We start from the raw sequence: 27,193 nt of genomic DNA, 5'->3' as shown, positions 1-27,193 counted from the left end.
TTAGCTGAAAAATTCACCCCGACAGCGGTGCACGGCAGAGACGTACCTTGCTCACAGCCTGCAGTAGGTTCTCTGCGAAAACCCATTTCCGAGACAGCATCTTGAAAGTTTGCGTGGGCTCGCACCCTGGGGAGCTGCTCTGCGGTAGCAGCACCCTGGGGTGCTGTGGGTGCCACCACCCCCTGCCCAGAAGCTGGCCTGCCCCACCAAAAGCATGAAGGGAAGAGGGCTGAGACCCTGGGGCAACATGTTTTTCTAGTAATAGGATCCTAGTCTTGAAGTACATGGTGTGGTTGGTTTGTCCATCTCTACCCCAAAGCTGGATTGTCTCCCTATGCTGAGATGCAGTTCCCCTACCTCCTCTGTCCCTCCATGGGCAGAGATGCCACATGTTCCCAGCATCTCCCTGTCCTCTCCTGCAGGTCATGCAGCCCTCCGAGCACCCCACAGGCTGTCATGCCAGTCTCTGGGTGCCAAGCTGGGGATGTGCCCCTTTCACTGGGCTGTGGGCCCTGTGACAGTGCAGAGACCAGTTGGGGGAACCTGGGAACCCCTTACCTCATCCTTGGGACCCACCCAAGGGCTCTGGCTTTTCAGGTTGGAGCTGATCCTCCATGAAATCTGCCAGATCTTACTGATCCATCCCTTACCCGGAGGTTGTCTGCCAGCCTTGCAGTGGTGATGAAGGAGGTCCCCGCAGAAGTGACTCCCTCTCTCTCCAAAAAGACCCTTATTCATCAAGCACTTGCTATTTTTTCTCTCTCCTTCTTTTTTTTTTTTTTTTTTTTTTTTTTTTTCATGGACATTAAAAATCTGAAGGCATATTTAGAGAGCAGACAGATTTGGGCGGGTGTTGCTGGCTAAAAGATCCTTTCCTTCCCCAGATACAACCCATTTGTCTGCCTGGCCACCCCCTCCCGCCCCAGGAGCGGCCGTGCTTGGGTGCACGGCGATCTCTTGAGATTAAAGTCGCTGTATAAAATATTAGCATCAGGTCGCAGCTTTCCTTCCTCCTGGCCAAACTCACATTACCGATGATGAGGAGCTGAACTGTGATGCCTGGCCGGTGATGCAAGGCTCGATTTTTCCAGCACGGCTTTCCCTCGGGCTCTGTGCTCCCCTGCTGGTGCAGCCCCGGGTGGTTTGGGTGTGGAGCCGTGCCAGCCTCCACCCGCTCAGGATCCGGCCCTGGAAGCTGTGGAGTTGCAGCTACAGTTGGAGCAGGGCTTTCTTGGTGGTAAGATTTTAAGCGCGGCTCTGATGTCTCTCATGCCTTTTGGGTGGAGTGTCCGCCCCAGCACCCCTGGCAGGGGGGTGATCATGTCACTGAGGGGACAAACCCGGGCAGGGGGTGAGGAGTGGGCTCAAGACCCCGTGGGGACCCTCTGCAGAGCCCAGGACGGTGCAGATTGGTGCGGGAGTGGGGCAGTGTTCCCCACTTGCTGTCCCCTCACTCTGCACCGAGGACTCCCTTAGCCAGGTGCTGACCCATTGCTCAGTCGTGTCCCCCCCCTTCACCTCCCCCCCCCCCCCCAGTAACAAGCCTACGTTGGGCCCTGATCCCACTTATAACCCCAAAGCACCCACCTGCAGCCCCCTCCACCTCCCCCCCTCCACAACACCAGCAGTGCCAGTGCTGGAGTAAACAGCACTGACAGGACCGGGTCCCTGGGGTCTTTGCCTTGGTGACAGGCTTGTCCCTCTTCACCTCCTCCCCAGCCCCAGGAGAAGGAGCTGAGCTTCACCAGCCCCCGGGGGTGGAAGAGCCTTAGGGGAAGGGCCTGGGGGCTGGGGTGGGTGATGCCCTGCGTCCTGCGCTGTGCCCAGTCCCAGCACCCATGGGCACAGCTCCGGGGAAGGGACAAATTTCATGCGGGAGCCGAAGCAGGGCAGAGGGATGCTCGGGGAGAGGGTTGTGGGAGGGAAGGGCCGGGGCTGACTGGTGCTGCCGGGCTCCCATCAGCCGCGGATCCGCACCTGGGGTCGGTCTCTCCTGACCTCTCGGTGAGCGAGGGATTGCGAGCCAGGGAGGGATGGGATCTGCTCGAGCCTCTGCCAAGAGCTGGCTCCAGATCCGCAGGCAGCTCTGGGCTGCATTTCCCCTCCGGCGCGAAGCGGAGCTGGGGTGTCCGGGGCTCCCTCCGCACTGACACAGAGCCCCCCGAGCCTCGCTGCGCAGCGCGCCCCGCGGGGAGGTGAGCGGGCGGCTGGGGTCTGCCGCGGGGATGGAGGGGGGAGCGGAAGGGATGGAGGGACGGGCGGACGGACCGACGGACGGATGGGTGTGATGGGGGGGTGGATGGCTGGGAGGATGGAGGGAGGGATGCGGGGATGGAGCGTGGCGGGGAGGGAGGGAGGGAGGGAGGGAGGGAAGGAGGGCAGCAGCGGGGGGTGCCGGCGGCAGCGGGGGGCCGTGGGGCTGGGCGCTGGGGCGGGGGGGGTCCCCGGCCCCCCGGCGGGGCGGCGCCGGCTCCTGTAACCCCGCCGCTCGCTCCCAGCCCTATAAAATCCCCGGGCGGCGGCGCTTCCCCGCCGAGCCCCGGAGCTGCCCTTGCCGCCTCCCCGGCCGAGCCGAGCCGAGCCGGGCGGCAGCCTCCGGGGCGCAACAGGCCCCCCCGGGCCGGCCGCGCGGGAGCACCCCCCCCCCCCGCCCCCCCCCGCCCCCCCCCCCCCCCGCGCCGGCCGCGGCCCCCCCTGGGGGGGGGGGGGGGGGCGCCGCATCCATTCCCCCCCCGCCGCCTCCACCGGGAATCGGGGAGGGGCCCCTGCCCCTCGGCCCGGGGGGGCGGAGGGAGCGCGGAGCCGCTGGAGCGGGAGGGGCGGGCGGCGGCCCCCCCTCCCCCGCGGCCGGCGCTGCAGGTACCGGGGCTGCCCCCCCTCCGCCGGCCTTGGCGGTCTCCTCCTTCCCGGCCTGGCCCCCCCAACACTGCCCGCAGCTCCCCCACCGCGCCCCCCTCCCTCCCCACTTGTTGCTGCCCGGCGGGGCTGGGCTGCCTGCGGGCGGAGGGCGGTTTTATTCCGGGGGGGTGGTTTTGGAGGGGGTGGAGGTTGCAGCCTCCCCTGCCGGCCCCCGGCAGCCAGCGGTGTCCGGCTCGGCTCCAGCCTGCTCCCCCTCGCCCGGCACTGGGGCTGGCGGAGGCCGGAGTGAAGGCTGAGCCCCCCATTTTCCCCTCCCCAGTCCCATCTCTGCTCCCCTCGTCCGCCTCCGCCGACCCCCAGCTCCTCGCCCCGAGGAAGGGTGCGCGAAGCGTGCGTCTCCCATCCACCGAAATCTATGATCAGCTCGGTGTGTGTCTCCTCCTACCGTGGACGCAAGTCGGGGAACAAACCACCTTCCAAAACATGCCTGAAGGAAGAGATGGGCAAAGGGGAAGACTCGGACAAGATCACCATCAATGTAGGGGGCACCCGGCATGAGACCTACAAAAGCACCCTGCGGACTTTGCCGGGCACCCGTCTGGCCTGGCTCGCCGACCCCGATGCCCAGAGCAACTTTGACTTTGATGGTAAAAGCAATGAATTCTTCTTTGACCGCCACCCTGGGATCTTCTCCTATGTGCTCAACTACTACCGCACCGGCAAGCTGCACTGCCCGGCCGACATCTGCGGGCCCCTCTTCGAGGAGGAGCTGACCTACTGGGGCATCGACGAGACCGACGTGGAGCCCTGCTGCTGGATGACCTACCGCCAACACCGCGATGCCGAAGAGGCGCTGGACATCTTCGAGAGTCCCGAACCCGGTGGAGGGGCTGGTGGAGAAGAGCCTGAAGAGGAAGGGGGTAGGGAGATGGCCCTTCAACGCCTGGGCATGGAGGACAGGCTGCCAGGGGCGGCAGGGGCTGCCGGAGGGGGTGGCTGCTGTCGGAATTGGCAGCCCAGGATGTGGGCACTCTTTGAGGATCCCTATTCATCCAAGGCGGCAAGGGTAAGCTCCCGAAAAGTGCTGGCGGATGGGGATGGGGCCGTGCTGGGGATACCTTCATCTCCCCATCTCCGTGGGTGAGATGGATTCTCCACTGGGTGTCCCCTTACTGCCATGGGGCATGTTGGCCATCTCCCATCCTACGGGAAGCCTTTTCTGTCATCTCCCTGTCCCCTCCCAAAGCACTGCACATGGGCTGAGACTGGGGGCCACTTTCACACCCTTGGGTGCTGCCAGGCACCTTCTGGCCTGTCATGGAGGTGAGGGATTTTCTGGGAGAGCCTATGGCAGGGCTGAGCCCCGGTGGAGTTTTAGGATGCTCTAGGACAGGCAGGACTGTCTAGTTTCCTCTTCCTTGTATGAGTGCACACACCAAAAGCAATGTTTAATGACACAGGAGAGGGCCTATGCCCTGGCACGTGTGTGAGCGGGTAGGGAAATACTAAAATTGGGTCCTGAAGCAAATGGGATCCTCACATTTGTCCCCAAGGAGCTCATACCCCTCTTCAGGCCCAAAAGATGCCCCCTCCATCCCTGCCAACACCCTTGTCCCTGCACCCATGTCCACCACCATCACCACGTCGATGCAGCCCACAGGCAACATATGGTCCCCATCAGCATATCGAGCACAGGCTCGCAGCTGTGGTTCTCATACAGAAACACACCTTCACACACCCCTCTCAGAATCGTATAATCACAGAATGGTTTGGGTTGGAAGGGACCTTAAAGCCCACCTAGTTCCAGCCCCCCCTGCCATGGGCAGGGACACTTTGTCCTAGACCAGGTTGCTCAAAGCCTCATCCGACATGGGCTTCCAGGGATGGGGCATCCACAGCTTCTCAGGGCAACCTGTTCTGGTGCCTCACCAGCCTCACAGTAAAGGACTTCTTCCTATCCAATCTAAACCTTCCCTCTTTTAGTTTAAAGCCATTAGCCCTTGTCCTATCCCTACACCCCCTGACAAAGAATCCCTCCCCAACTTTCCTGTAGCCCTCTATAATTAGTGGACGGCCACTGTAAGGTCTCCCTGGAGCCTTCCCTTCTCCAAGCTGAACAACCCCAACTCTCTCAGTCTGTCTTCATAACAAAAGTGCTTCAGCCTCTGATCATCCTCATGAGCCTCCTCTGGACTTGTTCTAATAGGTCCATGTCTTTCTTGTGCTGGGGACCCCAGAGCTAAGCGCAGGGTCCAGGTGGGGTCTCACAAGAGCAGAGCAGAGGGGGACAGTCCCCTCCATCACCCTGCTGGCCACGCTGCTTTTGGTGCAGCCCAGGGTATGGTTGGCTTTCTGGGCTGTGACCACATATTGCTGGCTCATGTTCAGTTTTTCATCCCCCAGTACCCCCAGGGCCTTCTCTTCAAAGGATGTTCTCTTTCCACTCATCACCCAGCCTGTGTTTGTGCTTGGGATTGCTCCAACCCAGGTGCAGGCCCTTGCACTTGGCCTTGTTGAACATCATGAGGTTTGCCCAGGCCCACCTCTCAGTCCTGTCCAGGTCTCTCTGGATGGCAGCCCGTCCCTCCAGTGTGTTGACCACACCGTGCAGCTCAGTCTCATCAGCAAACTTGCCGAGGGTGCGCTCAGTCCCACTGTCCATGTCACTGACGAAGATGCCAAACAGCACCGGTCCCAGTACTGACCCCTGAGGAACACAGTTCATCACTGGGCTCCAGCTGGACATCGAGCTGTTGACCGCAACTCTTTGAGTGCGACCACCCATCCAGTTCCTTACCCACTGAGTGGTCCAGCCATCAAATCCGTATTTCTCGAATTCAGAGACAATGATATTATGGGGGACAGGGCCAAGTGCTTTGCACAAGTCCAGGTAAGTGATGTCAGTTGCTCTTCCCCTATCCACCAGTGCTGTAACCCCATCATAGAATGCCACCAGATTTGTCAGGCACAATCTGTCCTTAGTGAAGCCACGTTGGCTGTCACCTCCTTACTTTCCATGTGTGTTAGCAGAGTTTCCAGGAGGATCTGCTCCATGACCTTGCCAGACACAGAGGTGAGACTGACTGCCTGTAGTTCCCTTAGTTCCCTGGGTCTCCCTTTTTTCCTTTTTAAAAAGTGAGTGATATTCTCCCTCTTCCAGTCACTGGGAGCTTCATTGGACTGCCATGACTTCTCAGATATTATGGACAGTGGCTTAGCAAATTCATTCCACCAGTTCCCTCGGGACTTGCAGATGACATCAGGTCCCATGGACTTGTGCACCTTCAGGTTCCTCAGATGCTCTCGCACCTGATCTTCCCCTACAGTGGGTGGCTCTTCACTCTCCCAGTCCCTGCCTTTGGATTCTGTGACTTGGGCGGTGTGACTCTTCATCCATGCACATCTCTGGGGACTCAGTACAGCGTGTGCGCACACTGTGAGCACATGAAGGTGCTAACACCCACCTCATGACCCCTTTGCACATGCAGACAGTCCCTGTCCATAGACACCAATGTGCCTGGGACGTGTTCCCCATAACCAGGAACATCTTTGGGCTTCCAGCCCAGCCACTATCTTGCATGGGTGTCTCCTTTCGCAAATAATCCTTAGATCATCCCCAAAGTGCTGCCCACTGACCCTCAGACACCTGCCCACGCAGTTCCAGAGCCATCCAGTCCCATCCATGCACATCCCCCCTGTAACGCCCAGCTTTGAAATCTGCCACACACGCACGCATACATGCAGCATTTGGGATCTAAATGAATTCTGGATGCCTTTAGAGGTGTAAAAAAACATCAATGGTAAGAAATCCTGCAGGCATTTCACACCCACCAGCAGCTCAAAGGGCAGGGGTTCGGTTTCTCAAGGAGGTGTTTTTGCAGCTAACCTAAGAACAACACATACACACACACACAAATGTTCGGGCAGCAAGAGCTTTACTCATTTTAAAAGGGGTACCTGATCCTTTCCCCATCTTCGAGGGCTCATTGCCTCTGAGAGATGTTCTCAGCATTGAAATGCTTCAAATAAAACACAGAACAAAGCAAAACAAGCAAGCAAGCAAGCAAACAAACAAACAAAACAACCAAGAAGAATAATTCAATTCAGATTTTTCATGTTATTATTTGCTTCTGCTTTCAGTGCGCGCTGAGGCTGCTCTCAGAAAGGCATTCGCTAAACAGAAGCGGCGGGAGTGCGTCGGAGGCAGCAGGGAGGGCTGTGATGTGAGCTCTGACTGGGGAGATAATGGTGGGATAGAGTGGGACCAGGCTGCACTGGGAGCTCCCCGCTTGCTTCTGTTTTGCCTCTCTAGGATAAGGGCTCAGCTTGGCACTGCTGTGGGGATGGCCACCTTCAAGCCGCTCCAGCAGTGATGCCCTCAGGCTCTCCTGCGTCATATTTTCCATGCTGAGATATCAGTGTGGTTTTGCAAGAGCTTAGGAAAAATGCCTTGGCAGAAGGGGAAACTGAGGCACATGGAGGTGCACCCGACCCAATTGACAACAACCTGTCTAGTGCCCCCAGTTATTGGTGCACTAGTTGGGTGCACTGGTGGACTGTGGTGTCACTGGTTTGGTGTCACTGCCTGGCACAAGGATGCTCTGAGACCCACGAGCACCTCTCCAGGTGCAGCGTGCAATGAGCCACCCCATTTGGGAGTGGCTGAAATGGGACTTTTTTCTGCTGCCCCATTTCAGAGTTTCTCTGTTCTTTTTCCGAGCGGAAGCAGAGGGTCAGTGCCGACCATCAGCATTTGGCCTGGGGATGCACTGGGCCCTCCCCGGGGCAGCTTTGGAGCAGTAGATCCTGCGGGTGCTCGTTCTTGGAGCAGCCAGTCTGGTGCATCTTGCCAAATCTTGGCATCAGCAGGAAGGAGAGACGTCCCAGGTTGAGTGCATAAAAACCCTCCCTAGATCTTGTGACAGCAGTGACTAAGAGTCTCAGGGTTGATTTTCTCTGGTCCCCAGAGAAACCAGAGGGTTCTCTCCTCCCCAACCCCAGAGCAGCCCCTCGGGCCCTGACTCAGTTGGCTTGTGTCTATTTCCATCTTCCCCTCTTTCCAGCATCTCTATCCCTGCACCTCCAGACCTGGCAACTGCATGAGTGTGTGGTTAGAAATCCCCCCCCCATGTTTTGAACTGCTCTTCCTTGTAGTGTCAATGCCCATGGGTTCATTGCCTGCTTTATCTAACCGAGTCTCAGAGGTGCCAGTGAAAATACAGTGCCTGGTGTAGTTGCTATCCCAGCTCAGTGTAAAACTCTGCTGCTCCCCATTGGAAGCTGCTCTGCTTCTGGTGTTTGGTCTGCTTCCAGGCTCAGCTCATGTGTAGCTCCTATTTTTTGTTTTTCCCTTTGCAGCTAAACCTGACCTCACATCCATTGGGAATTCCAGGCTAGGGCCACCCTGTAGGGTCATGTTTTTTGGGAACACACGTCCCAAATGGTAGAGACTGTGTTGAGCCACCATTCAGATCATCAGCAGGTTCTGGAGAACTTCTTTGGTGGGATGTTTAGTGCTGTTTTGGTTACTGCTAGGTATAAGCATGGATTTTATGTTATTTTAAAGACGTTTTGGGGGGCAAGACAGAGGTTAGAGCTGATGTAAGATGTCTCAGATCAGATCTTCAGCTGACGCAAAACTGGGGCAGCACTGTCAGCTTTGGAGGGGGAACAGTGGTTGGCACTGGCTGTGAACGTGACTCTCCTATTTTTAGAGGATGCTGTTGCACCTGGGGCTAAATCAGCTCTCACCTCCACAGTTCACACAGCAGGGCTGTTTCATTGCCTGTGTGTTTGCTCCTTTGGGGGAGTGGCAGCAGGGTCTTGCTATCTTCCTTGGTAATTTTTTTTCCTACTTTGCTTTGAGCCTAAGTTTTTAATCTTTATGTGTCCTTGAAATTATCCTTATGGGCAAACTCCAGAACGTTACTCAGGATCCAGCTGAAAATTAGATTATTTTGGCCATGCCACCACCTGTGTAGACACTCTTGTCTGGTTAAAATGGCCTCAGTTTAAGATCCCACTTTGATTTGGTCGGATTTGCTTCCCCAGTTGTGCAGGGTTGGGCGCAGCTGGCCAGCAAGGGAGGCCTCACAGCGTGTGGTCCAGCATGCTTTGGTCTGGGGGGTACGAAGCATCTCAGCCCATCCCTGGGCAGGTGTCCATCATGGGGTGGGGGAGAATCACCTTCCAGAGACTTCTCCCTCGATTAGAGTCTGGCTTAAACTTCACACCTAACTTCTGGAGGAATGATTCTCCTACATTGGCTTGCCCTTGGGGACACCCCGTGAGGATGCTCTCACGTTACTGCCAGTGTCTGGGGCTGCTTTTTTCTCCAGCGTGACTCAGGCTGTCTCCACTGCTGAATCACTCCAGCCGAGGACCTGGGTTGTTGTCTCCAGCAGGCTCGTGGCGCGGCTGCCTGCTGAACGCAGCCGGACGGCTGGTCTGATGGCAAAATGAGCCGCGAAGCACTGCGAGCAGCGGGTCGCATCCCGCCCAGCGTGGGCAGCCTGTGTCAGCAGCAAAGGTTCTGCTCCTGAGAAACCAAAGCAACCGTGCTTTTGTACTGGAGGGAGGTAGAAGGAAGGTTTTTCTGCTCAAGAGGCTTTTTTCAGGGGCTCTTGCAAACAGATGCTCTGGGGAATGGACTCACCATGAGCTCATCCTGTTGGGGAGGAGAGGGCTGAGCAGGATCGATGGGGGGGACAACAAAGTGTTTTCTGTGACACAGCTGCATGCTGCTGGCCCCTCCTAGCTCACACCTGAGGCAAAGTGGCATCATGACGTGGGGAGGAGACCAAGGTCTCTCATGTTGGAGAGAGGGAAGCAATGGGAGCCACCGGCGTGTCACTGGGTTTGAGCATAAGTATGATGCTGGGCTGAGCTCTGCCAACTGCTCTCCGTGTTCTGCCCTCCCAGTTCCTGGGGCTGCTTGTGAGAACAACACCCAACACTGACCCACAGGGAGTACTGAGGGGGCAAAAGGACATACATCTCTGGTCCACGCCGAGACCTCCCATTAGAGTCATAGAATCTAAAGAATATCCTGGGTTGAAAGGGACTTACAAGAATATCTCAGCTGGGGGACTTTGGATGAGTGTGGGGGAAAGCTCTTTGAATCAGTCCTCTGAAAGTTGCCTTTCATGTGTGTTCCTTTTCATGTGCTCATGTGGAGGCTTGCTCCAAACACAGGCTGCTGCAGGTCTCCCTTCATTCCCATCCTTGTCATCTCCAGCACATCTCCAGCCGCAGCTGGAGCCCAGCACACCTTCCTGCATCCGTATCACAGCACTTGGAGAAAGGTCCTGGATCGATGACCCCAGACTCTGAGGTTTGCTGACAACTGATGGGAAAGGTCCAGGGAATGCTCCCCATTCTCTATCCTTGGTCTTGAGGAAGCAGGGACTGAGTGGATGGCAAGCAGCACAGCTCCTGGGGTGTCTGGAGCCTCATTTTTGTCAGATGAGGCCTTCTCCCATCCCTGCTGGTGCTGTTCACTTGCAGGGATTAAAAGAGATGTACCAAACACAGGTGACACCAGAAGTGTGCCTCAGCCTGCTCTGCAGTTACCATCATCGTGGTACATAAAATTACTGCTCTCCCCCACCAGTTGACCCAAATCTTCCTACATATTCCCAGGAAGTTCAGCTAATGGCCCGTGTGATTTAACTTTTGCAGGTAGTTGCTTTTGCTTCGCTCTTCTTCATCCTGGTCTCCATCACAACCTTCTGCCTGGAGACACATGAGGCCTTCAACATCAATGTCAACGTGACGGAGACCCTCGTGGTTGGCAACACCACGACAATCCTGCTGACGCATAAGGTGGAGACAGAGCCCATCCTCACCTACATCGAAGGGGTCTGCGTCCTGTGGTTCACCCTCGAGTTCTTGGTTCGCATCATCTGCTGTCCAGATAAGCTTCTCTTCATTAAAAACCTGCTCAACATCATTGACTTTGTGGCCATCTTGCCCTTCTACCTGGAGGTAGGTCTTAGCGGCCTGTCCTCCAAAGCTGCCCGGGATGTGCTGGGCTTCCTGCGGGTGGTCCGTTTCGTCCGGATCCTCAGGATCTTCAAGCTGACACGGCACTTTGTGGGCCTCCGGGTGCTGGGCCACACACTCCGGGCTAGCACTAATGAATTCCTGCTCCTCATCATCTTCCTCGCCTTGGGGGTCTTGATTTTCGCCACCATGATCTACTATGCTGAGCGGATTGGAGCTAAGACGTCCGACTCCAGTGGGAGCGACCCGACTCACTTTAAGAACATCCCCATTGGGTTCTGGTGGGCTGTGGTCACGATGACGACCCTGGGCTATGGCGATATGTACCCCAAGACCTGGTCAGGCATGGTGGTGGGGGCTCTCTGTGCATTGGCTGGGGTGCTCACCATCGCCATGCCTGTGCCCGTCATTGTCAATAACTTTGGGATGTACTATTCCCTGGCCATGGCCAAGCAGAAGCTGCCAAAGAAGAAGAAAAAGCATATACCCCGTCCGGCCCCACTGGACTCCCCTACCTACTGCAAATCTGAGGAGAACTCCCCCCGCAACAGCACCCAGAGCGACACCTGCCCCTTGGCAGTAGAGGAAGGGGTGGCTGAGCGGAAACGGTCAGGTGAGACCCCAAAGGTAGGGCAGAGGGAGCGGGAGACCTCTGGGAGCCCCCAGGGCTATGCCTGTGTTCCCCTGTGTCCCAGAGTCCCTGGGGATTTCCCCACTGCAGGATGTGGCTCCTGGCTCGCGGGGCGACAAACTCATGGTGCAGAATGGGCTGGGACGCCTGGGTACTGGGGGCTGTGTTGGTGGACCAGGATGCTGAAGATCAGGACCCTCCACCTGCGGTGGGCATGGCCCCAGGGGAAGGACCATATTCTGCTCTCCAGAAATGCACTAAGCCCCCTCGGTGTGATTCAGGGTGTCCCTGCCTTGTTCAGCTTGACAGAGATTGGACCATTGGCTCAATTCCCATCTGAGTTTGGCAAAGTCCTTGGGGTAGATTATTTATTTATTTATTTATTTTTACTTCCCATGACTGTAAATCGGGGCCAGCTTCACCAAAATGAATAAATCCATAGATATACCCTGGGGCCTGACCTCACCTTCCCATTGATTTTCTAGTAGATGGCAAGCCCAATGCTGCTCAGGCAGGAGCAAAATCAGCCTCTGTGCATTTTTTCTTTGTTCTCATGTACGGAGCTGAAGTCTTTTCCAGTCTTTTTTCTTTGGGTCAGGATGAGAGCTCCGAGCCCAGCTGTGGGCAACTGTTGGTGGGTAGCATTGCTTGGGCTGGGCTTGGGGGATCGAGGGAGCCTCTCCATGGTGTCTCTGCTTGCCACGGAGGCTGCTTTGCTGTGGGGATGGTTTTCAAAGACCAGGGGTGTTCCTTCCTGGCCAGCCCTGCTTGGCTTTGTGCAGGGTATATAATCCTCAGCAGGAGCAAGAGATGCTATTTGCTGCTTGGGATTAAAATTCAGCATGGTCCTTCTTCCCTAGTTAGCACATCCAGCTGGGACATGCCTGAAGTTTTGGGAGTTGCTCTCAGCCTTCTGCAATCTGGTCTTCTGCACCCCTGCATGGTCTAATCAATGCCCTCTGGCCACCCTGAGCATGTCATCCTGTGGGTTTATCAGCTGCTGATGGGTGTCTGCCACCTTCTTGCAGACTCCAAGCAGAACGGCGAGGCCAACGTGGTGCTGTCGGACGAGGAGCAGCCGCTGTCACCATCTGACGAGGAGAAGCGGCCCATGCGGCGCTCTAGCACCCGGGATAAGAACAAGAAATCCTCCACGTGCTTCCTCCTGGCCACGGGTGACTTCTCCTGCACGGCGGATGGAGGCATCCAGAAAGGTACGGCTGGTGCTGGAGGTATGGGCTGGGGAGGGCCAGATGGAGGAGGGTGGTGGAGGTTTACTGCATCTGTCCAAGACTGTGGTTCATCTCCATCTGCCCAGCTGGCTGTTGTTCTCTGTTCCCCCCAAACCCACTTGCCTTCCTGCCTTTCCATCTGCTTCATCCCTGTCCACCACATCTCTCTATGCTAGCTCTACCCTTTTTGTTTTCTCCTCCCCCAAGTCCTCCTCCCCTGGCTGCCACCATCAGGGATCTGTGACCTCAAGCTGGTCACACTGCCCTCCTCAGGGACAGTCCTGTCCCTTTGCTGCCCAGTGCTCTGGCTCTTCTCGTCTCTCAAACTCTGCTCCCTGGTCCTCACCCACCCATCTCAGGGTGGTGTTGGGAGGATGCCTCTCCTGAGATCGTGGCTGAGGCAGGTCAAAAGGTTTTCAGTAAGCAACGAGCCCACGGGCTTTTCTTTTTCTCTCCCTCTCTGATGTCTTTTGGTGGGTTTGAGCGTGGGGAACCGCGATGTGTCTGCGAACTGCTGCCTTGCCAAAAGCACCAGGTTGCCAGAAAGGCTGTCTCCTCCGGGCTTGGAAAGTGAGCTTTGTGAAGTGTTGAGGTTTTCTATGGGAAACTGTGGGGGAGACCAGTCAGGAAAACACAAAACTCTTCTACTTGTGACAAAATGACTGTCTTCTTCAGCTGGGAGCCTTTGCACTGCCCTCCAGCCTTTGGAGACCCCCTCCCAGCACCCCAGCCCCCAGGAGGATGCACCCACTGCCCACCTTGAGCTGCAGAATGTCTGCACCCTCATTTGCTAGGTTAACTCTTAGGACAAAGCTCAGTTCTTCAGTTCTGCAGTTTTCTTGCTCATTTGTACATCTAAGGTGGCGTGGGAAGATGCAGCTGCAGGTCTGACCTACTTCTGCCTCCTTGGCACCACCTAATCCCAGTTACTCCCAGTAACTAGTCCTAGCTACTGGGATCAGCGTGTGTGACCTGGGACCAGGCAGGAGAAAAGGTGATGCCCTGTATCTCTGAGCTGTGCTCTGGGGCCTCTTGGCTCCAGATGCTGGTGCTTTAGAGACCCTCCAGGGTTTGCTGCTTTAGTGTTGCTTGGGATGGTGAAGACTGGATGGGTTTAGGATGTAGAAAGGATCTTGGTTTTGGGTTTGTGACCTCTAACCTAGGTGCTCTGATCCATCTCATGGCCCCGGCGTCTTTTACACGGGAGTCACCTGCTCTGACGTGTGAGGCAGCCCGGCTTGACCCAGGCTTTCCTGGGCCAGGCTCTCTTGCAGTCCTGGAGTTGAGGGTAGGCATCTGGGGGCAATCACAGTAATTACATGAGCAGAATCAAATTGGTTGTGTTGTCCTGGGAAATCAATGATTCCCTTTGGTGTTCCTGCTCAGCCTTTTCCCTTAAAAAGAGGAGGGAAAAAAAAAAAAAAAAAAAAAAAAAAAAAAGCATTGTTCATCTTTGGACCGAAGAGTATTAAACAGATATTTGCTTGAAATACTTGTGTTTCCTGGAAGTACCATTTTCTGTCAAGTTGGTCTTTTCTTTTAATGGCTGCTGAGCAGAGTGAGGGGGCTCTAGTCCTGCCTTAGACCTGGGAAGGACACCAAGCTGGAAGGGCTGGGAGAGAAGAATGGCAGCCCATGCTGGTCTTTACAAGATGCTCGAGTCAGGCAATTCTTCAGCTGAAGTGTTTTATCTTCGTCCCCCTGAAACCAAGGGAACTACAGGAGATCTAACTGCTGAGGATCCAGTGCTGCTCTTGCTGGGCTCCCAAGTAACATTACTGGGTTGCAGAAGGCCAGATTTTTTATTTTTTTTTCCATGCATGGTGGCATCTACAGATATTCAAACAGGCACTGTAGTGATCTTTCCTGGCTTGTTCTGGTGTCCTTCCTGCAAACATCAGAGTGCTACATACCGTTAAGAACAGGTGTGTACACAGCTCACTCACCAGATAGTTTCAGCAAGGTAGGGGAGGACAGGTAGCTCTGGTGTTTAGAGGAGCCCAAGCAATGTGCAAGACCTTTTGGGAAGAGAAAACCTCGATATCTGCATCCTGCTTGTGCTGTTGGGGATGGATAGGTGGGACACTGCCCCAGGAGGTCCAACCTGATGTCTTCGCTGGTGAAATGCTCTGGTGTCATCAGGGTTAGGGGTGGGCAGCGATGGCCAGAGGGACAGAGCATCCTCCTGTGCTCCTGCCCAAAGGTGCTGGGAGCCGCAGAGGCGCCTCTTCCCTCAGTCCTGATTTATCTCCTGCTGAGGCTGTTTGTTCTGGTACTGGGATCTTGGCAGCTCTGCAAATTGAGATGAGTTTGGTTCTGAGCCCGATTTGCTGATGGCCATCTGTCAGATCCTGGGACAGGTACCGATGTCTGTACAAGCTGTGGAAATCAGGAGATGGGGCTGCTTCAGGAATATGCTGCAGATCTTGGCATCCATCATGGTTTGAGCCTGATGCCAGTGGTTGGTTTCTCTGGGGCAGCTTGAGGAGAAGAGCTACCCCTGCCCACTACCCCTTGGACATGGGCCCTGGAGAGGACTGGGCTGTACTGCAGCATGGCACCTGCACCATGGCATGTGTCTCTTGTCCATTGCTGCTCATAGTGGTGTCACCTTGCTCCCCTGCTGCTGGGGTCTGCTTCACACCCCTTATCTCCCTCCAGCAGTCAGAGCCTGCTCAACAGTTCCTCCAAATGCAGTGGGGTTAAATGGAGGGAAGGGGATGTACCCTTCTGGCCAGTCAGGTCTTCCAGCACCTCCCTTCAACAGCACCCAGCATTGTAAAGCAGCAGTTCTTTAGCTTGGCTGCCAGAGCCCAGTGCATCATGCAGCTGATTTTACTCTGTTGCTTGCTATTAGTGCAGAGTCGTGACCAGCATGTGGATGGCACGGTGCGGGATCGAGTGCAGGAATGCTCATGTGAGCATCTGCCAGTGATGCTTTGCTGGGAAGGAGCAGGGACAAACCCACATTTGCATGGGGACATGCGTGCAAGTGTGTGCAACCAGCAGGCGAGTGCCAGGCCGCCGTTATAAACACACACGTTTCTGGGCAATGCCGCCCGCTTGCATTACCCCATCCCCATCTGCTGCTGGCTCAAAGCATGTGCGAGTGTGCACGTGTGCTCGTGCGCCGCAAGTGTTTGCAAAACGGGGAGCGCAGCATTGCCAGCCCCGGCACACAGGCTGCCCTGCCACAGTTTGTGAGATGCCTCCACACAGCTCCTTGGCAACAAACCTGTTTTTAAAGCAGTCCTGGTGACCTCCATTAGCACCTATGCGAGTTGCTGGGATACCAGCTCTGCTAACGAACTGCACCGGTGGCAATTAGCAGAGTATGGCCCTTCGGCGCTTTGCAGCTTGACTTCTTAGTGGCACCTGGCCTGGAGCTTGGTGGAAAGCCATGACAGCCTTCAGGGTTGAGGGACGTCATCCTGAGCTTGTTCTCAGGTGCTTGTGTATGGCTCTGGGTGTTGGGAATAAAACTGATGGGGAAAATGAAGTGTTGGGCTCGGGGCAGGTTTGCCCTTGGAATCATGTTTCAGGGAGGCCCTGGAGCAATCAAGCATCTTTATGAGGTGTGGCCCCAAACTGTGATGCTTAAGACTTAATCAAAACTGGCAGCATGATTTTGGCCCTGGTTCTGTACACCCTCTCACTTTTTTTTTTTTACTTTTTTTTTTTTTTTAATCGATAATCTGATCAAGAGGGCAAACAACATCCCTAGAAAGTGCAGAGCCACATCAGTGGGGTCTTGCATTGACAGGGCAGTGGCCAGTAAGCCCCAGCCCTGTAAGGCCTCTCTGCCTCTGTTGTTGGGGTGGTACACCCATCACTTACCCCGAGCTTTTGGGGACTGGCTGCAGCCAGGCACGATCACTTCCCAGGGGCGTTTCTCAGGATAGAAAGCAGGCAGAGAAATGCGTGAGCAGCTCAGAGAGCCTCAGCACTTCAGGGAGAAGAGCAAGGTTTGCTGAAGGATGAGCAAGGTTTGCTGAAGGATGAGGGCTGTGGTTAGGGAGGTGTTTTGGGGCAAGCGGGCTCTGCATTGCCTGCTTGCTGTAGGTGGGAAACATCCCTTGCTTGTCACGGGGCTCCCCCCAGCCCAGGGCTGTGCTCGCTTTCCCGCTGGCGTGCTGCGTGGATTCAGACCAGTGGCTTCATGCCAAAACGTAAATAAGGAAATTGCTCTTCTGCTTGGAGGCTGCTCCTGCTTCCATTGCAGGAACTACAAAAGCTTTGCAGGAGTCAACAGCAGGTTTAGGCAGGGCCCTTGTCCCCTGCCTCTTCCCTGCCGCTGGGGCACGGGGGGGCTGCCTGATGGGAAGGAGTAGAAAGCTCCTGTGCTGGCTGCTGTGGTTGGGGGAAGGCTGGGGAAGTATAAAAGGGGATAGCATCAGGTGTGAAAGCCCCCGAGGTTTCTTTCCTAAAGAAAAGTGACTTTTGACCTGGAAGAACATTTGTTCTGGCTGTTGCTTTTCAATATAAGCTTGAGCAATTTCTGGCTTTTGGGGGGAGTGTGAAGGGTTACCATGCTTAAAGAAACAGAAATACTTGCTCTTCAGAGCAATTTCTCATGGAAAATCTCAAGCATTTCTACCTGCTCCTCTGCATACAGAAAGGTGTCAGCAGCAGCTTGCTGCTACAGCAGGCTTAAAAACCAGAGCCGGGGGAATAACTCCTTCCAAATCTCACATTTGTTTGAATTCTGCTGTTTCCCTGTTTGCTTCAGCCCACAAAATCCCCAGACTCATGCCTCATTCAGAGAAATCTGGGAAACAAAGCTTGAACCCCCCCAGGACCAGCATTGGGATTACTTGTTGCCCTGACATCGGTGCTGGTGGATGTTTGGCCACTGGTCCAGGAGCAAGGATCCCTCCTGACCTCGCTCTGGGGTAGCTCCTGCCTTGAAAACCGGGGTGGCCATGGGGTGGGGGTGGGGGGGAAGGGGCCGGGGGGCGGCAGGGCCCCTCGGGCTGCGTTTCTGGCAGGGAAGCCCTGAGCTGAGTGGGGTGCATACTCTCCAGTCCTGGATCTGGCCAGACCCCCTTGACTGTGCAGGGAGCCAAGGGGAAGGGAGGGGGGCTCTGAAGCCTGTTAGGATCTGCAGAGACTGGCTGCACTCAAAGGCCCAGCACTGCCCTTTTTGGATTCCTTCGGGGGTTGAAGTCAGGTGAGGGGCTGGGTGATGCCTCCCCTGGCGCTCTGCGCTCCTCCCTCCCCAGCTCTAACCTCACCTCTGTCCGTTTTCTTCACAAAGGCTATGGAAAATCCCGGAGCCTAAGCAGCATAGATGGTGTGGCAGGATCCACGGTGGGGTTGGCTCCCCTTGCGTCGCGCTACAGCTCTCCCTGTCCTCTGCGGCGCCCCTGCTCTCCTGTCCCCTCCATCCTCTAAACGCCGCCTGGATCCTGCTTTGTTGTGTCAGCCACGTGCTCCCTGTGTCGCTCTGTCCCCCCCCCACCCCGTGACGCCATGTCCCCAGCAGTGCCCGTGCCCAGAGGAGACCCGAGCTGGGACGTCCCCATCGCTGAGAAGTGGGCTCTGACCTCCAGCCGAGCGCCGCAGCTGTGCTCCCCCTGCCCGTTTGCAGGACATGTCATGTCTCCATTGACCTCGTCGTCTCGTGTCCGTGTGTTTGGGACAGCTCCCGGGGGGGTGGGAGGGTTGCTCAGTGGTTTTCTTCCCCTGGAAACTTTATTCATCCTAAATAAATTGGGCTAAGGGCATGCGATCCCCTTCGGTGTCAAGCCCTCCTTCCCATGGGCTGTTTGCACTTGGGCAAAGGAGGCTGAGAACACAAGAGGGACATGTTGACATAAAATTATATGTCATTGTGGTGGAAAATGGCTGAGTTCATATCATTTTAGGTTTTCTTTTAAATCAGCCTTGAATTTCTGGAGGCAACAGATGAATAAATCTCTATTCCCTGCCCAGCAGCAGTTCCCCTCTCGTTTTGTGCTTTTCTCTGCCTAAATCACACTCTCTGCTTCCCTGCTTGTGTCTGCTTCTCTGTCTCACCTTGGGGATGGTCCCAGGCCAGTACCCCGTAGTTTTGCAGCCCTAAATACCAGCCCTGAGGCCCTATCAAGGTGGGAGGGTGCAAGGCCCTGGGATGGGGGCATGTGGAGGCTGGGATAAAGCATCAGTAAATTATGTCGGTGGGTGTTCCATAAAGAGCTGGGAGATGACGGGGAGGGAGATGTGCGTCCGTCGGAGCAGCTGGGAAAGCTGCTGCTGTTGAGCAGTGGGGAAATCGAAGAGTTGAGACAAAATGAGGCCCGAATGGATGGGAGAAGTCTTCTGAGATTGGTCCAGGGTGGTGGGGCAGAGCAATCCCACGTCCGATGGGATGGGAGCTGGATGTGACCTGGGTCCTCCCCCGTCCTGGGAGGGTGATGTCTGAATCCTTGTTGCGCACTGCTGTTTTTTTTGCTCGTAAATCGATTTTCAGGGTTTTGAATGATCTCGGGTGTCCTCCTGAGAACAAAACCTGCAGTCCCCTGAATTTTGGCTTGTTTCTTGCTTGGCTGCTCTGGCTCTGCCTCCTCAAAGGTGGCTGGGTCCTGGGTGGGTGGGAACAGAGCAGTTCCGTGCCGGCAGCCCTGGCTCCGGCCCTCATCCCAGCACACCCTCATCCTTTTTCCTTACTCTGAGCAAGTCCAGCTTGGGGTAACTGGAGCCTGGGGGCTTTCAGCCAGAGGATAGGGACCAAAGTTTAGCCTTGGCTATGTTTAAAACCCATCAAACAACAACAAAAAAAACCACATGGATCAAGCCCGTTTCCTTCATCACAGCCAAGGCAGTGCTCATCGGATGATGCAGAGTGAGGATCCCTGTGGTGCAAGGCTGCTTCCTAAGGAATTTTGGCAAATGCTGCAGCCAGGATGTTTCTGCTCCTTCCTGGGCTCCCCGTGCCTCAGTTTCCCTCTGTGTAGAGAAGAGGCTAACAATGAGAGCATCCTGCAGTAACTCTTGTTGCCACCACAGTGTAAGAGATGCTGCACAGGGAGAAACCTAAGTGCCTCTCCCGGTTTATTTTCCTTTCCATCAAGTTGAATGAGCTGACAGGAGGAGCCAGTCACCACATCCCCCTTCATTTGGGAAGAAAGCAGACCCCTGTGCAGCTGACAAGAAAGCCTCACCTTTCATTTTGCTTTCCTTCTTCCTCCCTGCCTTCTCCTGCCCCAGCCTCGTCAGCAGATTAGGGAGTTTCAAAGGAGGGAAGAAGAAAAGAGGGGGAAAAGCTCAGCTCAGTGCTGAGCCCGCCCCCCCCCCCCCCCGGGAGCCTGAAGGCAGGACTGGGCAGCAAACAGAACTGGTGCTGGAGTTTAAGGGTGAACGCCATCCGCTGCTGTCCACCCCAGCGTGTCCCTCAGGGTTCCCCCTGTGATGAGCCACCTCTCACCGGCAGCGCATGGGCTCGTCGTGTATGGTTTGTGTAGCTGCACTCATTGAATTCCTATAATTAAAGTGCATTCATGCACCCAACAATTTGGGTAACTCCACAGGTTTGTGAGTCACGCAAAAGGCATGTGAGATGCTGCATCCTCCCCTTGGAGTGGGCTCCTGCACTTGGAGCAGGAGGAGCTGAAATTTCCTGAGTCCGTGTGAGACAGAAGGTGACCCTCCATGCTTTCCCCGGTCTCTGAATCATAAATGATAAATGGGTAAGACCCAAGGTCACATGCTGGCTTTGGAGATGAGCCAGGCCCCAGAAACCAGCCCTGCATCATGCAGAAAAGCTTTGGGTTTGGAGGCACTTGCAAGCAGGGCATTAACCCCGCACCAGGTACAGCCACAGGTCCAGTGTGGAAAACCCTCAGTGGACCACGAGATTTCTCCCTGGTTTCGTATTAGAGCTGACATGGAGCTGTGCTTTGTAATTTTTAGATTTGGCGTTATGCAACTCAGTGGAAAGCATGACTAATGTGCAAAAGCTCCTCTAAAACAACAGAGCCCCGAATGGGAGACAGAGGCATTTCTGTGGGAGGCACCAAACTGTTGAAAAACCCACCGCATCTTCGCTCTCTTCCCCCTGCCTTCCTCTGAATAAGTGATTTGGAGGATGCAGGAGGGGGAAAAAGAAATGTTATTTTTAGGAGGGGTTTCAGTGGGCTTGGGGGGTGAGTTAGCAGGGGTTAATTGCTCTGACAATGTAAGAGGAGCTGTAGCAGCTCAGGAGAGCATACTAAACCTCTCTGTAGCCCAGAGTCTTATCTCAAACAGCGGCCAAAATTGGCTGCCTGGAGAATAGGATAAGAATAGAGCAAGCGAATACGATACTTCCCCCGAATATCCTCCCAGCCACTTATCTATGTTTAGGGATCTGGAGAAGAGTGCACGTTCCAGCTAAGGCAAAACGCACTGGGAGAAAGCAAGGTTGTTTGATTTATTCTTGACGAACTGAATAAATCAATAGGAGTACAGCTGCCTCTGCCCAAGTCCTAAAACAGCATTTAAAAAATAAACCAGTGTGCAGTGATTGAGCTTGCTGCTGCCCTCCTGGCCCAGAAGGCAGAGCTTTGGCATGATTTGAGGATGTGGCTGGTGCTGGGATGTGATGTTTGCTCCCGTCAGAGCTGCTGTCCCCGTCCCAGCAGGACGCTGAGCACGAGCACCCGGCTCGGTGTGAAGCACTGCAAGCCCCTGCCGTGGGCACCACGTGCACGGGGCTCTCGCCTGTGTAGGGCATGGCACCAGGGAGAGCTTTTGTGCCCCGTGCTCCTCTCCCCATTGCAGGTGCAGGTGATGCTCAGTACTGAGGATGGGATCAGAGATGCCTCTTCCTCCCTGCATATCTCCGGGCTGTTATTTGGAGTCCTTGCATCCATCTGTCCTGTATCCATGTGCATGTCTGTCTGCTGAGACCAGCAAAGCAGCTGTGAAAGGGGCAAAAGCAGCTCATTCTTTGGAGCCAGGGAGCTTTGGGGCAATTCACCAAGAGCTGCCTCCTGCTCCTCCTCTCTTTTGCCTGAGGCCCCCCATCACCGTTCTGTGCTGCACAGAGGCTGCGGTGAGAGCCCGGGTTGCGTGCAAAGTATTAATTGTTATTGTTGCAACAACCGCTCTGTTTCTCAGGAGATGCCTGAAAGAGCTGAGAAAATAGAAAGGCCTCTCTGTCAGCTGGGCAGGAGGTTAAGAAGTCAGGAGAGTAATTGCTCTACCCAGAAGCAGCCTGTTTCTGACTTCCCCAGCACTGCCAGGAAAAATCCTTAGTGCTTATTTGATGACAATAAAATTAAAAAAAGGCAACCCTATTCCTTGCCCATGCTGACGAGGAATGTAGAGAGCAGAGGCAGATGCAAAATAAGATGTAGCTGAGCTTAAAAATAGGAGCCTCCAAGCTCCCAGTCTGTTACTTCGTTACCTCCGCTCAGGCGATAGATTCTTGTTAGAAGAAAGTGGTGGCTTCTGGTCCCTGCCAGCAGGCGATGGCCACAGTCCTGCCCCAGTGGGGAGGCTCAGATCAGTGCCAGGCTCACCTGAGAGCTCGGGCGCTTCTTCAGGCAGTGGCAGCGCTCAGTGATGACCCCACGGGGACGTTCTCGGGGCTGTCCTGATTGCGTGGATGATGTCCGAGGTGGCTTTGCAGAAGAACAGCCCCATTAGGCAGCACCTCTCTGCCCCTTGCAGCAGGGTGGCCGCAGGCTTTTGCTCCATCTTCATGAAAGCCCCGGCTTTTTGTGGCTGGTGGAGATGGGCACTGCGTGGCAGGAGGGGCAGATGTTCGCTGGGAGGTGTTTCATGCCAACTTCATGGGGACCGGGGTCCTCTGCCCACTCTGCAAATCCCCCCCATTGCAGTGGCAAAAAGAAGAGAGACCTGCAAAGGTCTCGGGTTGGGTGCAGGAGCCTTCAAAGGCAGTCAGGGACCCAAGCGGAGCTGTCCCAGCGCTGCCCGTTGCCCCAGTTACCGCACCAGTGACCGCACCAGTGACCGCACCAGTGACCGCACCAGCTCCTCCGTGGGACCAGGCAGCGCCCAGTACTGCGGCAGTGCCTTGGCTTTTAGAGATTTCTTGTTCAGCACCACCTCGGCCTTTTGTATTCAAATGGATCTTACAATGGGAAGGAGGAAAAACAAACAAAAAAAAGGAAATCCACCATCAGACCAAACAGTTTTAGTGTAGAACCTACCCAAATGCTGCACCGGAGCAGCCAGAGGCTGGCAGCCAGTGGAGGCAGTGCTTGGGGCTGTTTGGGGAGATGCTTATAGGGGGAGAGTCTCTGTCCCTGGAAATTTCTGAGGGGTGGCCTTGGCAGCACCGCCAGCAGACCTGGGGGATTCGGGGTCTAGGCTGTGCCGGGTCTGAGCTGCAGAAGGGCCGGTTCATGGTTGGCTGTGAGGGTGAAGGACTGGAAACCTGCTGGTGGTGCGTAATCGAGCTGGGAATGATGAGCCAATATAGGAGGGCAGATTTCTCGTGGTGGCTTTGTCTGGGGATAGAGATTAAACAAAATTCTCTGCTGTTGTTATTTATTTTTAGTCGTGCTAATTTCTCTGAGGCTGGGAAGCTGCTTTCCAAGGCAGGTCCCTGGGGGATGTGGGCAGCAGGTCTCAAGCTAGCACACAAAATGGCTTTGAACAGGGAGGAGGAGATGGAAGTTAAAAGCCGAGTCGTGTCCCTGGTAAATCAATAGACCTGACGGGGAATGTTTCTGGCCAACCACGAGACCTGCAGTGAGCTTTTAGCTGTTTGCAGGAGTGATTGAACCAGGAGCAGCAATATATTTCAGCAGCTGCTTTGTGCATGGCCAGTGCTGTCTTTTCCCAGGGTGTATCAGAATCCACCCCAAATTACTTAATGGAGATGAATCTGGGTCCCCCAAACTGGTTCATCATTGGGGGACAAACTACCATGGGTTTTAGGGACTGTAATCCCAGGGGTTTTGCTGGGAAGTGGCTGTCTGGGGGCTTGCAAAGATTGTGTGTGGGGAGTGAATGTCCAGTCTCTGCAGTGGGCAGGGAGAGCCCATTCCACAGCAGTGATGCTTGACAGAGGATAAAACCTTTCTTTTGGGGAAACCAAGCTGATTTTGGAGCTGTGGAGGGGAAGCCAGGGTGAAACCAGCCATTGGAGCTCAGCATTGGGTTTTGCAGCAAAACTGCTGGCTGGAAAGGGCAGCTCCATGGCTTATCAGGTGGATCAGGAGCTGTCTCCCTGTCTGACAGCCCCTCGCCTGGAAACCTGGCACATTGGTAGAGGCAGTGTTGTGACTCAGAGTTCCAATCAATGTTAATTAATTCAATGATAACAAATGAGAGAGAGAGAGAGGGAGGGAGAGAGAGAGAGAGAAGAAAAAACACTGTGAGATATTAATGCAGTAGGCTTGGCTTTGGGACATCTGTCTTGGGGTTGGATTGGAAACTTTTGGTCACAGGCAGCTTTCTTGCAGTGAAACGACTTCTTTCCTCTGTTCTTCATTTTTACTTTCAAAGTTGCCTCAACTCTGGTTCTGGTTTCTCCCAAGAAAGAAAAATGAGGAGAATCCAAGGAGACATGGGAAATGTCTCCACCTTTGGGGGGGGGGAGGGGGGGGGTGCTCTAGGTCTATTCAGAGGCATTTTTAGCAGTTTTGCCTACTTGACTGATAGAATAGCAGCCCTTTTTCCCTCCAGAGAAGATTGTTTCACTTTGCAGCTCCTCTGTTTTCTGCACCCTACAAAGTGTTGGTCCCCATGAAGCTTGGTCTCTCTCTCCCTCGCTTTCTCTTTCTCCACAAATAGCTGATGAAAGCAATCTCTAATGGTGTGTTTAATACCTCTGTCTTTGATTTCAGACACCTGCCAAGATGTCCTCTCTTCCAGTTACCCCCAGGGTGAGGTGGTCACCTTCTCCTGAGCCCCGGCTGGATGCAGGCAGCACCCCGGCGAGGGATGTGTGCCCCGAGGGATGCTCTCCCCGAGGGATGCTCTCCCCAAGGCAGAGGGACGTGCACCCCAAAGGATGCTTTCCCTGAGGCAGTGGGACGTGAACCCCGAGGGATGCGTTTCCTGAGGCTAAGGGATGTTTTCCCAAAGGGATGCTCTCCCTGAGGCCAAGGGATGCTCTTCCTAAGGCTAAGTGATGCATCCCACTAGGGATGCTCTGCCCAAGACCAAGGTATGCTCTGCCCAAGGGAGATGCTCTCACCAGTGCCGAGGGATGCTCTGCCCAAGGCTCAGGGGTACGTTCCCCCAGGGGTGCTCTCCCTGAGGCCAAGGGATGCTCCCTCCAGTGAGCTTTGCCTGCCCAGTGCAGCAACCCGAAGCTCTGGCTGCCCCCTCTGTGTCTGGGGGGCTTGGCAGCCGGGTTCCCTGCCAGAGAGGGGCAGCAGGGCCAGGAGGGGAGGTCGGGGGACTGGGGGCTGCCCTGCTCCCCTGCCTGCTACCAGCCCCTCTGCACACACTGTCCCCTCCTCTCGCCCGTGCTTTCGGATGCATCCCCTGGCCGCTGCTGTCCTGCTGGAGAGACCCGGCCGGAGCCCAGCCTCCGCCACGGAGCCTCGTCAGCTGCTCGCCCCTCGCTCCCGCCCGTGGCTCCATCCATGCTCTGACCATCTCCGTCGTCAAACTAGGGGCTCTCCATGATTTCAGGTGCCACGAGGGGGTTGCTGCACCATCGCCCCCCTGGTGGATGTGCCCCAGGCAGAAGGGGGCAGACGGGGTTGGCTGGGGCACGGGGACAGGGCCAGGAAGCAATAGCAGTGCCAGATGCGGGTGCCACGGTGGGGTGAGCCCGGCTGGCCTGGAAGGGTCAGTGTCTTTCTAATGCTGTTACATATCTCTGTGATCAAGGCAATACTACTCCCATTTCCTTTGTCCTGTACGCATGCCTCTACCTGTCCAGCCGTAGTAGAGTTCTAATAAAGACATCCACGAGCTGAGTCAGCTCCCGTACCCTCCTGCCTTGCTGTTTCCTCTCCATGCACTGCGAAGCCCCAGGCCCATGTGTCCCTGGCAGTGAGGATCGCAATTCCAGCAGCTGTGTTGCCTGCATGTTGTGGCCAAGCTCCTTGCGTTCCTGCACAGCTTGGATCAGAGCCCTCTTGGAAAGCCCACAACAGATTGATTTCAACATCCATGCAATCTTCATTTGTTGAAGAAAAGGCACCGCAGAGCTGACAAATGCATTGGCTCTGACTAGCAAAGATGAAATAATTAACGTTATGGCCATACTGGTGCCATCCTTAGGTTTCAGAGTGAACGCTGCATTGAGGTGAAGGGAGCGGTGCTCCCTGAGCTGCCTGGGCAGACTGGCAGCAGAACCAAGCAGACAGCATGGAGCTCGTTTGCGGGTGTACGGCTGCCACTTCACACCCTTCTGGAGCTGGGTTGCTGCTGGTGTCACCTCCTGAACGGCTCCACAGATGGCTTAAACCCTCTGCACCCACAGGTGCTGCGTGAGCCCCCTGAATGCTGCAGAGGCCTGGCATGACTGCTGCAGTGAGCTGGAGGGGCCTCAGCTGAAGCCCCATGGAGAAAGACGGTGGGATGTATCCCCCTGGGACAACCTGCCCAGGTTATTTGGGGCTGGTGGTGCAGGGGGAGAATGGAAGGTTAAAACCAGCGGAACCAAAGAGCTGCTGCTACAAAACCTAAAAGAAAGCAGTCACAAATGTGAGCAATCAGTGGCTGGTAGCCAAACAACAATTACAGAGCGAGCCTTCCTCTGAGGCTGGGAGAGAGATGCTCTGCTTCCCGCTCCGGCTGGAGAGAGCCATTTGCAAACGCACACGGCCGCCGTGCCCCTGAGGATGCTGCACACTGTGGCCCTTCTCCAGCGCTGAGGTGGCTGCGTGCTGGGATCGATGCCGAGTGCTCGGGCTGTCTGGTCAGGGATGCTCATTCAAATGATGTCAGGCACCTGCATCCCCCTGGGCTGCGCTCGCACAGAGTTTGGAGACTGGGGTGGTGGCAGGAGTGCTCAGAGCATCTCGGTGGTGCACAGGGCGCAGGTGCAGCCTGGCCTGTGGGAGGTGGGTTTGGGGACAGGTGGGCACGTGGTGGGCAGATGGTCCAAAGCTGGCTGAAGATGCCCCTGTGGTGTCCCTGGGCAGCGGGACAAGGTCCCTTCTCCAACACGGACAAAGCCTCTTCCCATTGCTGGTCCATGCCACAGCAGAAATGTACAACCTGTTTCTTGCTGACTCCTGTGCACAAATTAATCAGGAGGCACACACCTGTGGGTCAGGGACCTGTGGCTGATCCCCAGGGATCAGCAGCACCCTCAGGATGGCTTCATGCTGCTGATTTAGGAATCGTCTGGATTTTTTTCCCATTTGCTTCTAAAACCCTGAGATCCTGTAGGGACCAGTACTTTCCCTGCGAATCCCAGTACAGCACCATGGAGGCATGGGGATGGCGCATCCCAACAGCTCTGCACCCTGCACCCCTTTCCGTTGCAGCTCTGATGGGGATCTGATGGGGCTTTGGAACCTCTGGGCAGGTGAGCAAATGGCACGGGGGGTGTGGAGGGAGAGCAGAG

At 55.5% G+C, this 27,193-nt stretch overlaps 1 protein-coding gene across 5 annotated transcripts; it reads left to right on the top strand.

Moving 5' to 3' along the window:
* Nucleotides 1-923: 923 nt before the first annotated feature.
* On the top strand, nucleotides 924-25,605 carry KCNC4 (potassium voltage-gated channel subfamily C member 4). 5 transcript variants are annotated; one of them, XM_035347177.1, is made up of 5 exons: nucleotides 924-1,237; nucleotides 3,179-3,925; nucleotides 10,540-11,476; nucleotides 12,523-12,708; nucleotides 17,984-18,120. In XM_035347177.1, the coding sequence occupies exons 1-5, from the start codon at nucleotides 1,070-1,072 to the stop codon at nucleotides 18,118-18,120; spliced, it is 2,175 nt and encodes a 724-aa protein (XP_035203068.1). In that variant the 5' UTR covers nucleotides 924-1,069. The 5 variants fall into 5 exon arrangements, with proteins under 5 accessions (XP_035203068.1, XP_035203067.1, XP_035203070.1 ...); XM_035347176.1 differs by lacking the exon at nucleotides 924-1,237 and adding an exon at nucleotides 1,858-2,004 and having other exon boundaries at nucleotides 17,984-18,665; XM_035347179.1 differs by lacking the exon at nucleotides 924-1,237 and adding an exon at nucleotides 1,899-2,195.
* The last annotated feature ends 1,588 nt before the right edge of the window (nucleotides 25,606-27,193 follow it).

Source organism: Oxyura jamaicensis, chromosome 26 (genome assembly GCF_011077185.1).
Source record: "Oxyura jamaicensis isolate SHBP4307 breed ruddy duck chromosome 26, BPBGC_Ojam_1.0, whole genome shotgun sequence".
Taxonomy (NCBI): Eukaryota; Metazoa; Chordata; class Aves; order Anseriformes; family Anatidae; genus Oxyura; species Oxyura jamaicensis.
Note: the sequence above shows the minus strand (reverse complement) of the source record. Positions and strands in the feature narration are given on the sequence as shown.